General features: G+C 45.0%; 1 protein-coding gene across 1 annotated transcript; it reads left to right on the top strand.

The window, feature by feature from the left end:
• Positions 1-8,570: 8,570 nt before the first annotated feature.
• LOC147462944 (scarecrow-like protein 30) lies at positions 8,571-11,565 on the top strand. Its single transcript, XM_086486233.1, has one exon. It carries the CDS (start codon positions 8,863-8,865, stop codon positions 11,431-11,433), a length of 2,571 nt encoding a protein of 856 aa, XP_086342359.1. The 5' UTR covers positions 8,571-8,862; the 3' UTR covers positions 11,434-11,565.
• Positions 11,566-11,984: the final 419 nt, after the last annotated feature.

Below are 11,984 nucleotides of genomic sequence, written 5' to 3' on the forward strand. Positions count from 1 at the left end.
AGAGGATTCCGTGAAGCCCTCATCTCCAAACGCCGCATCGCATTGCTGGATAAAGGCCAAGACTTTGTCCGTGGCACCAAAGGTACCATCATAGGTAAGGAAAGAGATGCTCTTCCTTCCCTCTTTGAATTTCTTCAGCTTGGACGACGTCTTCCATGCGGCATAGGATTTCCTATCGCCTTTTCTTTTTGATGGTTCAAAAGTTGCACCATCACTTTCTTCAGAAGGTGAAGAATTTGAAGAAGGTGGAGAAGAGGGTGACCTCTTTCTCGCCTTTTTCTTGTCGTGATCTTTGTCATCTTCACCATAGCTTTCATAAGAGGAAGAGGATGAAGAAGATGGAGAAGAGGGTGTCCTCTTTCTCGCCTTTTTCTTCTCTTGCTTTTTATCATCCCTCTTTGAATTATGGCGTGGAGAAGAGTGTGATGGTCTTCTCCGCTTTGGTGGTGATGGAGAGCGTTTAGCCCGCCGTCTTCGCGGAGCCATCTCCGCCGAGGTGGCGGGAGATTCGCTTCTTTCTCGTTCCTTCAGTGGAGGCTCTTGAGTTCTCCTTTGGGAAGGAGATGCATCATCAAGAAGTAAATTCTTGAGCCCTTCATATGGATTCTCTTCTTCTTCTCGAATCGGAGAGAGACCTCTTTTGGTAGTCTCACAAGGAGGCTTCCTAGGTGTTCTCTCGTCATGGTGATGAGCTTGGAGAATCCCATGAGCACGAAGCTGCCGTTGCACTTCCCTTTGGAGAGATGGATTGCCCATGGCTTGTTGAAGCCTAGTAAAAAGATAGTTAACAAGCATTGAAGCATCATTAGTAGCTTGCTCATGAGCAAAATCAAAGTTATCAACATTAATTTCACTCTCTTTACTATTGTCAGCCATTCTAATAACTTTTAGGTGTAAACTTTTTAGGTGTACTTTGGCACTTCAAGCCCTAGTTGCTACTCCTCTTTACCCCTTTAGAAAAAGCACTCAAGCTACTGTACCCGCGGCTCGAATACCATTAATTGCAAGGAATAGAAGAGAGGGTCTTTCGACACCAAAACAGCACTGGCTCCTGTCAAGCTTCTAATAGCTCAATAGTGGTTAAGCCGTAGGTAGGCCCGTAGGACTCCACTATTAAGACCATAGCTCGCGACGATGATGCCCCGTTAACTGCACGAAGGCAGGCGCACTGCAAGGCTGAAAAATCCCTATTCTACTTACTCACAGGCAATTAATAATACCAACCATTTGTAGCTAGATTGAGGACCTCCCTTCTTGAGCAAGAAAAGAGAAACCTTGTGCTCTGATACCAATGTAACATTTAATGGCCTAATAACTTATGTGTAGCGGAAATTAGCATGAACATAATGGGCATTTCATTAGAGTAGATTCTTAATGAGGATTACAAGAGTGCTTGGGTGGAGAGAGCAACAAAAAGCATAACACCTAGTTAGATAGCATCAACAATACTTTCAAAAGAGAGGCAATTAAGCTATTGACAACAGTTGAGGACCGGATTTTCATGGAGCCGGTCCCCCCTCCAAAAGGCTTTGTATTATGGTTTCTCCCATCAAGAGAGACATTGTACAATACAATTCTTTGTGTTCCTTCAAGACTCGCTAGTGCAATGAAGATGGAAACTTCATGCACTAAGCAAAACACTTAACAAACACAACTTGAATTATCCCCGTTCTTAGACCCAAGACCTCACACACCTTCAAAGATGGTGAGAGCTAGCAAGGTATGAGAGTAGATTGAGAGGAAGAAGGAGTATCTTACGAGAAAGATGTACATCTCCTCACATAATCACTCATATTAGCATAGCTTAGCTTAGTAATTAGCTTGGTAGAGAAGATGAGCATGCATTGAAGCTCGGCTCTTGGTTGGATTTGCATCCACATGCCAAGAGAATGTTGATGTAGGCTTCTATCTCACAAGCTTGGAGTAGGTGATGAGCTCTCCATTAAAGCTTGGGAGGAGATAGAGTATTCTTTCTTCACACATGGTCAAGTGTGAGTGTGTGTGTGTGTGTCAATGCCAAGCAAAAATCAGCCCCCTCTCTCTCTTGGGCGAGCCCTTCCTGCTAAATTGGTCTGGTTTTGCCTCATTGGACCTCCCCAAGTCAAGCCAATGGGTGTTAAGCAGCATAAGTGATAGCCTTCTGACATGTGTCCCCCTTTCCCCTTTTGTGAGAGCTTTAGGTAATTAAATAATTAAACTAAACTCTCATTGGACCCCTTTGCCTCCTGGCCAATAGGAATCAGGCAAGCCATTGGGCTCCTGAATGCTCATTGGACCCCTTGGGAGACTGCCCAATAGTCTTCTAGGAGACTTAATTCTCATTGGTTTCTTTTATTAAATGTTTTTAAATTAATTAAACTAGATTTACTCTAGCTTAATTCTCATTGGTCCACTTCAAGGGTCATCCAATAGAAATTGGGCACACCTTGTGGGCATCTGGCCTAGGGAGCTGACATGTGTCCCTCATTCCCTTTGTGTAAAGGGAGCCTGTGTGTGTGTGTGTGTGTGTGTGTGGGCTTTCTCTCTCATCCCCTACCTTTAGGGCTCGCCCCCTCCCATGTAGGGATGTGCAAAGACTTTTAGGGCACACACAAAGCATCCAATTTTCCTTAGGGTTGACCTTTGGACACAACCTTTGAATTTTGGAACCTTAGCATTTTGGAAGTCTTAATGGGCTGAACCTTAGGGTCTTTTTAGCCCATTGTTGCACATGGCTCTTTTGCAGATGGCCCCCCCTTTGGATCCCTATTTTCCCTCCTTTGGATCCCTACTGTGGCCGGTCTGCTAGCTTAACCAATATTCTAGCTTTTTCTCCCCTGGCCTTCCCCACATTAAATGATCAGTTTAATATGAGAAAATCATTTAGGAGAATTAGATATTGATTATTATGACATGTGGAGGTTAAGGTTACACTACCATCATTGGAGTGAGAAGGATCCCTCATTTGTAAATGGATCCACACTTTGGAATATGCTTCATCATGCTCATATTTGCCTTTAAGAGAATCCAAAAATTCACTACGAAGTTCCATGAACAAGAGAGAATTGATCTCCGGCATACGACTTAGAGCATCATCCACCACATTGTATCGACCTTTACGATACCGGAGCTTGGCGTCATATTCCTAAAGAATCTTGGTCCAGTTGGCTTTCCGACCCTTCAAATCCATTTGTTGTGTAAACCATTTGATGCTTTCATGGCCAAACACAATCTCAAACTGAGCACCATACAGATAATGCCACCGTGTTTTTAAGGCAGACACTATTGCATAGAGTTCGCGCTCATAAGCAGAGTAGTTCTGCTGAGCTGCATCAAGCTTCTTGCTTTCAAATACAATTGGCCGTCCGTCTTGTAAAACAGGACTGCTCCAATAGCACGGTTATTGGCATCCGTTTCCAAGACGAATGGTTTCAAAGGTCTACAATAGCTAGGATGGGAGTTGTTGCTAATGCATCCTTGAGCGTATCAAAATTGTGTTGTTGAGTGGGTCCCCACTGAAATGCTTTGTCTTTGCCTTTCAGTTGATCCGTCATGGGAACAACAATATTAACATAGTTTTTAACGAATTTACGGTAAAAACCTGCAAATCCTAAAAAAAACTATAACTCTTCCAGATTTTTAGGAGAAGGCCAATGCCGGATTGTATTCACTTTGGATTGATCCATATATAGTCTATTAGCTAAAATAACATGCCCCAGATAGTGAATTTCTTCTTTCAGAAAATCACACTTAGATGCCTTGGCATATAATTTTAGAATGTCATCGAGGAAAACGATGACAAATTTACCCAAGTACGACTTCAAGACACTATCCATCAGTGTCATGAATGTTGAGGGCGCATTGGTTAACCCAAAGGGCATCACCAAGAACTCGTAGTGTCCAAACCTTGTTCGGAATGCAGTTTTGGGTATATTAGCAAGTCAAATACGAACTTGGTGATAACCTGACCGCGAGTCTATTTTCATAAAAATACGAGCATGAGTGAGTTTGTCGAACAACTCATCCACTCATGGCAATGGGTACTTGTTCTTAACCGTTAACATCATTTAAGCCACAATAGTCTACGCACATGCGCATACTGCCATCTTTTTTCTTCACTAATAGGATAGGAGAAGCCCATGGTGAAGAATTGGGTTGTATAAACCCTCTGCTAAGGTAGTTAGCAAGCTGACGTTCCACCTCAGCAGCTTCAGAGTAACTCATACGGTAGGGCGGTTTACTAACATGTTTACAGTCTGCAACCACATCGATGCTATGTTGCACCAATCGTGTCGGCGGTAATCCTGGTGGCAAATCATTAGGAAAAACATCTTGAAATTCCTTTAATAATTTTTTTAACTCACTAGCAACGTTTGCTTGTTTGGAAGTAACCATTGGTGGAAGATATGCGATAGAAGCATGCGGAGTTGAGGAATGTTCAATAGATTCAATGTTAGAGGGAAAATGAGACAATGAGTAACACAAGAAAACTTGATCTATTTCATGATCAGAAACTAGTTGCATAAGCTCAATGGTATATATCAATGGTGAAGAAGGTACATCCTTCTCTCGTAACAACAACACATGTGCGCCATGGGATTCGAACATCAAGCTGTTGTGCTCATAGCTACGCTTCAGTGATGGTCCTACACTATGCAACCACTCCCTACCAAGGACCACGTTTGCCCTCTCCATGTTCATAACCTGAAAATCCAAGGATGTAGAGTAACCTTGTACTTCCAACGGAACAGCTCGGACTTGAGTATCCCAGATTTCGGTATCATGTCCATTCATCATTGCTACCTTGTAGCGGTGGGTACTCGTAGTTTGAGGCAATTTGAGTTTTTTCACCAATCCGTAATTGATGAAATTGTGAGTAGCATCGTCATCTACCAAGATGCGCACCTTGTGCCCTTGCAGAGATCCGTGCATACGTACTAACTCATGTGGTCCGAAGGTCTGTTGCCACATGGAAGCTGTGAGACAACATTCATGCACCACCTCGGTGTGTGTTACTTCCATTGTAGAGAATCGTGAGGAAGACGCAAGAGGCAACAGTTGCACCGTGTGGACTGCTTTCTCCTTGCCATGTGCAACAGATTTTCCCTTAGGACAATCCTTTTTGCCATGACCGCTTTCTAAACATTGAAAACATAATTTCTCTTTCTTAGCTTTATCAAAGTCCTCAAGAGAGAGAGGACCTCTAGACCCCTTGGGTTTTTAAAATGCTTCTGAAATTGCTACTATAAATTTTCTTTTATTGTGCCCATACTGTGTGCGTGTATTACCATGTGTATTAGCAGACACGTGAGTATTATGTGCTTTCTTTTCATCTGGATCATTGTGAAAATGTGCTTTCACTATGGCTTCCTCAAGTGTTTTAGGGTCTTGGGTCTTGACGTGCTTCTTAAGCTCTGGTGTCAGACCTCGTATAAATCCCCGTACTTGCTGAAAGTTATCTAAGCCTTCCAACTTGAGGATAACATCCCGATAGTGAGATATATATTCAAGTAATGATGGGTATTGGCGCATGGAACACGTGTCTCAAGCCGTCCAATTCCGATCTGCCTCATTTGTAGGCAAAAATTCTTTGCGAAGCATAGCTTCAAAAACTGCCCAACTTTGTGGTATGATATTCTTCTCCTTGAGAGACATCCACCATTTGTAGGCCTTGCCTTCCAGAGTTAGGCTCGTTGCAGTGCTCTGACTGCGTCCGGAGTACGCCGTAAGGCGTGAATTCCATCCCACTTGCTGAGAAAGATATTCATTGCATCCTTATTGCGGTCTTAGTCTTCTCCCTTAAAAGTCGGTGGTTTGGTGTTTTTCAACAACTCATCCACCTCTTTTGCAGTGAGAGTGTGCAAAGTGTCAGCAGTTGGACCTTGTCCTTGATTAGAAGGGCCTTGCCCTTGTGTAGCAATGTGCTCATGCATGTGCGTGTTAGCAGGACCCTTGGACTGTTGTTGCATTAATTGAATCACTAATGTGGATAATTTAGTGGCATTTTCATTTAAAGATTTAAAATTTCCTTCCATAGCTGATATGCCTGTCTAGAGTGCACGAAATTCTTGGATGTCGAGCAATTCATAAGTATCATCACCTACCGTAGCATCGCGAGTACTCTCCTTGAGAGCATCCGACCGCCGCGGGCCATCATGGGCAGGATCAGGCGTACTTTGCTCAAAATCAAAAGTCATATTGATATCTGAATCCATGGCGACACAGTGCGGTGCAAGGAATAGTCAGAAAAATACCTGAGATTGAGAGCACTTGCAAAGTTTAATTAGCTTTGTTAATCCCATCAAAGTCGATATTATCCAAGTGGAAATCGATCCGAAATGTCCGCCGTGTAGGGAATTCTTTAATCCCTTGTAGCCTAATCGATTATGCGTTCGATTGTAATCGATTTTAAAAAATAATGGCACTTTGAACTCCCCTTGAGATGCTTTTATTAAATTTTTGAGTTTCTGCTGATAATACGCAGAAGATGTGTGTGTCAAAGTACTTGCCGGCCGTGTCGATATGCCGAGCCTCGCCGAAGCCTCACGAGAGGGAGGGGGGGGGAGGGATACCCCACTGTGGGTACCGTCCCTTGTGTGTTGAAAAAAAACTTTGGCCACTAACCCCCAAGGGGTTGGGCGCCCGTTGGGTGTGTACTTGGAGTTGCTCATGGCCGCCTGCAGACAGCGCGAGGGGTTGAGCAAAGCTCCCCCCACCTCGTATGGTGCTCGTCTCCACCTGCTATACAGGCACGAGAAAAGGTCCCCCTGCTGGCGCGATGCCGTAGAGCCTGCAAGGGCGATTTTTGGTGTAGGTCGCCGACAGGCAGTTTCTCCTTGCAAGGGTTGTTGCCCACGCCTTTGGGCTTGTCATCCTCCTCACAGGGGGTAAGCTCCACGCCCCCTTGACCCCGACATGTAAAAAAACATGCAAAGTTGTGTGGCTCCCCTCCTCCACGGCTGTGCCTTTCCCAAAAAAGGAACCTTGCTCTTTATACCAATGTTAGACAAGGGGAACTAGAACCTAAGAGTCCACCTCCCAACCACCCACTATATAGCATGGCTCATATCCCTTTGCCCTAGTTGGACTCCCTTTCCACACTACCTAGCCCGGCCTTGCCCTTGTCTAGTTCGGCCTTCCCGTTGTCATGACAACCACCAGAACCAACAAAAACCATTCAAATACTGACTGACATTTTTTTCATCAAGCACAAAAGTCAACTCTATATTATCCTAGGTGCATTGGACAAGACTATAAAACCAAACTGGCAAAGATCGTGCAAAAAGAGCCTCATAGCTAGGATGAGAAGCTACAAATTGCGCTATGGGCGTACCAAACTGCTCATAAGGTCATCACTGGAATGATACCTTTCAAGATGGTTTATGGTATAGAGGCAGTGGTACCTAAGAAGTTTACCATTACCAGTCTCAGACTAGCAATTGAGCATGGTATGGACTTTAAATCAAATCTAAAGCAACGATTGGATGAGAGCACGTAGTGAGCTATGCTTGAACAAGGGGTGGTTCAACAGAGAAGAAAGCATTGGCATGACAGCAAGATCAAAGTCACGGAGTTCCAGAAGGGGACTTAGTGTTGCTATATCCGTCTAAGTTAGGCCCGAAGAAACCTAATTTGAAAGTGGCTTGGTCATGCCCTTATGAAGTGGATTGGGTCTTCTCAAATGGCACAATGAGGTTGAAAGACTTATCAGGTCTACTATTTCCAGGGGTCTACAAGGGAGCCAAAATCAAGATGTACTACGCCAGATTAGATGAAGCTCTAGCAACACCAGTTCAAGAGGTAAGTTTAGAATCTGAAGAGGTACCTTTGAATCTGTTCCAAACTTAGTCAGTTCAACACCACATCAAAAATTTTGAAAATATTCCAAAATTCAAAGAAAGGGGGGAAGGAAATGTAAACAGTGGAAATAGTCCCCAGACAGGAATTCACATTGCGACTGAATTGGTAATTATCGGGCCAATTACTGTGGTAACTATGGACAATCAGTCAAAGGCCCAATCCGATAGCTATATGACGAGCCAACATCATATGCCATTGTATTGTGCTCTTATGTCTAGTATCATTCCTGGAGCTCATCTCGCTCTTGTACTCTTTTCTTAGAGCAATCTTTTGGCTCATACATTTGTACTCCATTCTAGTTGTATTGATCTGAATACACAATCAAGTTCGAGTTCCAGTCTGTCTGTCATTTCCATTTCAGTATCATTGTCTCGATCTGACCTGTTGTCTAAAGTCTGTCTACCTAAACTGGACTAGCTAACTCTACTATAACTCAACCTTGGATATGTGTTTGAAGAGATCAACTCATTCCATCGATTATTGAGCGAGCCAAGATGGTGAAGACCACTTTAAGCAGTGCAGGTGGGAAGGACTTGCGTTCGAAGACGGAGGGATCCAATGTTATCTATGGGGTTGACCGTAGAATTCTAATAGCTGGCTGGCAAAAAGTGCTCAACAAGGCACTCCACGCTCCTTCACATACTTGGCAGACTGATGGGAGGAAGCGTTGATCTGTTTTGTGAAAGGCAGCTTAGAAGTTACCTGGGGCCTTGGCCTATAGGCCTACTAGAAGTAGGGCGAGGAAGGTTCGTGAATCGTGGGCAGCTCTGAGATTCCGCACGTTTTCCTGTGAGAAAAGGGAAGACCGAAAAGGAAGCTTGGGCATGAAGGGAAAGCCCAGCCGCAAATGGTGATAAAGCCCCAGACAGGTCAAACGGAAGCTCCTGAAGGTGGCAAGTGTGTACATGCACGCACAGCTCAACATCCAGCATACCTGCGACATGCCTCACTCGTGAGAGGGTGAGGCCGGTGAGCAACCCTTTCCTCTCCACACACACACACACACACACACACACCCCCACAATGGACTCATCTCTCACTGTCCAGCTGCAGCAACGCGCATGGCTGCACACACAGCTCGTCAAGCGACTCTCCTCTTCAGCTCTCTCCCCCTCCTCCTCCATCTCGTCTTCATCTTCTGCTCCTCACGCCCAGGCCCCCTCCTGGCCACCCTATCTCTTCCCTTCGACAGACCCCTGGTCTCCCGCCCTTTCTTCAGACGCTCCTTCGAAGTGGGATTCCGAGATTGAAGCTTGGGATAATGGCGCTCTTCTTACCACATCTTCGTCTTCTTCTTCACTCTCTCCTTCCTCTTCTGATTCTTCCTCATGGGGAGCTTCGAGCTCGCCTTACAGAGGGCCTTCTTCTGCTTCTTCAGATCCGTGGATGCCAGGTAACCAGCTTGTACATAGCTCTACCGCCTCACTCGACACTACAGTTGCAGTGGAAACAGCGTCGTTTGCTAATGATGTTCTCATGGATCCGATGCTTGAGTTCATCAGCGACATGCTCATGGATGAGAATATGGAAGATCGCAAGTGTATGCAGCAGGAATGCCTGTCATATCAAGCCATGGTGAATGGAGTCACTGGGAACGAGTCTTCTTTGCGGTCCTCAATCCATTGTGCAGGAATGCTACAAAGGCTCAGACATGCGGAGACACTCTTTGTGGAGGGTAATGGCACTCCTGCAGATCATTCCCTTGAACAAGAAGAAGACTACAGGTGGATTGAAAATGTCTTGGTAACAGATCCCATTGCAGAAGGTAATTCTGCAAAAGAGGAAGAAGCATGTATGCTAGACAGTGGTTTGAACAAGGTGGGGCAGGAGAAAATTTGGGGGACATGGCCACTGCCTCGTAGCGAGTCTTCCAGCTTTAGTAATTCTCGAGATTCACAGGTATGTTCTTTTGAATCCTCATTGTCCAGCAGCCCCTTTTTTGAGCATGGTGCCTATCGCATGCTTGATAAAAATCTTAGGGCTTCGATGGCAATCGATTTGCCTTCAGCACATCGTGCGTATACTGCACCTTCACCTCCCAACATTCCTTCAGTCCAAGAAATTTTGTCCAAAGATATGGTTCCCGTAAGTGATGCTCTGCTTTCTGGAAACGGTCAAGTCCCGCAAAGGCAACTTGCACCTCTCAGTCTTGAGAGTTTGCAGGCTAATGGATTTTCCGGTGGTGTCGAAAGTAATCAGATGCTTTCATTCTTCAATGTGGAAGGTGTTCATCAAAAGAAAGGCCTGCTTGTGGAGACAAATCAAGCTCAATCTGCAGATGCTTCAGTTGAGCAGCCTCTCTCTTTTGTAAAGAATGAGTATCTCAACGCAGAGAAGCATGCAAAAATGTATGGAGATTGGTGGCCAGATCAAGGTGCACTTGTGTCGAAGAAGAAACGATCCCAGCAGGGCAATGGAAAAAAGAGCGGGAAGGCCGAGCCGGTAGATCTGAGGTCTCTTCTGGTTGAGTGTGCACAAGCAGTTGGCGCCAACAATTTGAAGAAGGCAAATGAGATAGTGCAGGAGTTGCGTAAACATGCTACTCCACATGGTAGTGCAGCGCAGCGGCTGGCTCACTATTTCACGGAAGGGCTCGTAGCCCGCCTTGCTGGTACTGGAGCTCAACAGTTCACAGCAATGTCGAATAACCGGCCGTCAGCAGCTAACATGATCAAAGCATTTCGACTTATTGTGGAGGTATGCCCCTTTGCCAAGCTGGCTCATTTCTTTGCGAATCAAAACATTCTTAAAGTTGCTGAAGGAGCTAGCCGGCTTCATATAGTGGACTATGGCATCTTGTATGGGGTGCAATGGCCTGCCTTGATTAGTGCTCTAGCTGAGCGGAGAGGAGGCCCTCCTTTTCTACGCATTACAGGAATTGAATTTCCTCAACCAGGATTAAATCCGTCAGAGAGGGTGGAGGAAACGGGGCGAAGATTGGCAGAGTATGCCAAAACATACAATGTACCTTTTGAATACCAAGCCATAGCCAGGAAGTGGGAAGATATAGAGCCTGCTGATTTAAATTTGCGGGAAGGGGAGGTCCTTGCGGTTAACTGTGTCCAAAGACTACGCCACTTGATGGATGAGACTGTTATCAGTGCTAGCCCCCGACGTAAGGTGCTGAGCAGGATGCATAGCCTCAACCCAGATATTGTTCTCATCGCAGTCTTAAATGCAGGCTACAATGCTCCATTTTTTGTCTCGCGTTTCAGAGAGGCTCTTTACCACTATTCCAGCAAGTTTGATATGATTGAGACTACTGTGGCTGATATTGAGAACCCACAAAGGCTCATGCTCGAGCGTGAATGTTTAGGACGAGATATACTTAATATCGTGGCTTGTGAGGGGCATGAAAGGGTAGAGAGGCCTGAGACTTACAGGCAATGGCAGGCCCGCTTCCAAAGGGCTGGGTTTGAGCCTTTTACACTTAATCGGTCTGTGTTGAAGAAGGCAAGGAATGTGGTGAAGGCTTTCTATCACAAGGATTTCTCTGTTGATGATGATTCTAAATGGATGCTCCTAGGGTGGAAGGGTCGTATAATGGAGGGGCTTTCGGCATGGAAGCGCTCTTCCCCTGGTCTTGGTGTCTAAGTCCACAGTTGCCCAGTCCCTTTGGGACTAGTGGTTTATAAAAAATTGTTGATTTTTTGATGTGGCAGAATGTTTACGCCTTTGGAAGCCCAATGTTTGTATATCAGTAATTTGAAGGTTTTATGCAGAAAAGGGGGCAAACTGTGCGAGGTCATTGTGGCGCTAGCGAAGTTGTGTCTTCTGTTTGTTGTTTGATTGTATCGAGTGTACAGCAGAGATTGATGCTCTGTTTAATGTGAGTGGCCATCTAGCTCGATTGTAGTTGTTCTATTGAGACGAATGAATTCTGATTAGTAGTAATGTAGAAACGTAATTAAACCAGTATATATAGATTGTTCCTTTCATCAGTCTTATCATTATATGTATGCTCAAGAGTGCAAGTGGGATATTTGCTAGAGTGAGGTAGTGCAGTTGGGGAGGACTGGAGTTGGCTGCTGTATGTACCTTGCTACTTTTGATTACAGGCCTGGCAATTTGCTATCCACATCCTTTTTGTAAAATCTTAGGCAGTAGAAGTCACTGTCCCATGAGGATGGAGCTTCAAAAGTAGA

Source organism: Adiantum capillus-veneris, chromosome 2, assembly GCF_014529385.1.
Source record: "Adiantum capillus-veneris isolate H3 chromosome 2, ASM1452938v2, whole genome shotgun sequence".
Lineage (NCBI taxonomy): Eukaryota > Viridiplantae > Streptophyta > Polypodiopsida > Polypodiales > Pteridaceae > Adiantum > Adiantum capillus-veneris.

Coding starts and splice junctions, on each gene's coding strand:
- LOC147462944 (XM_086486233.1), top strand. CDS start 8,863: ATGGACTCATCTCTCACTGTCCAGCTGCAGCAACGCGCATGGCTGCAC.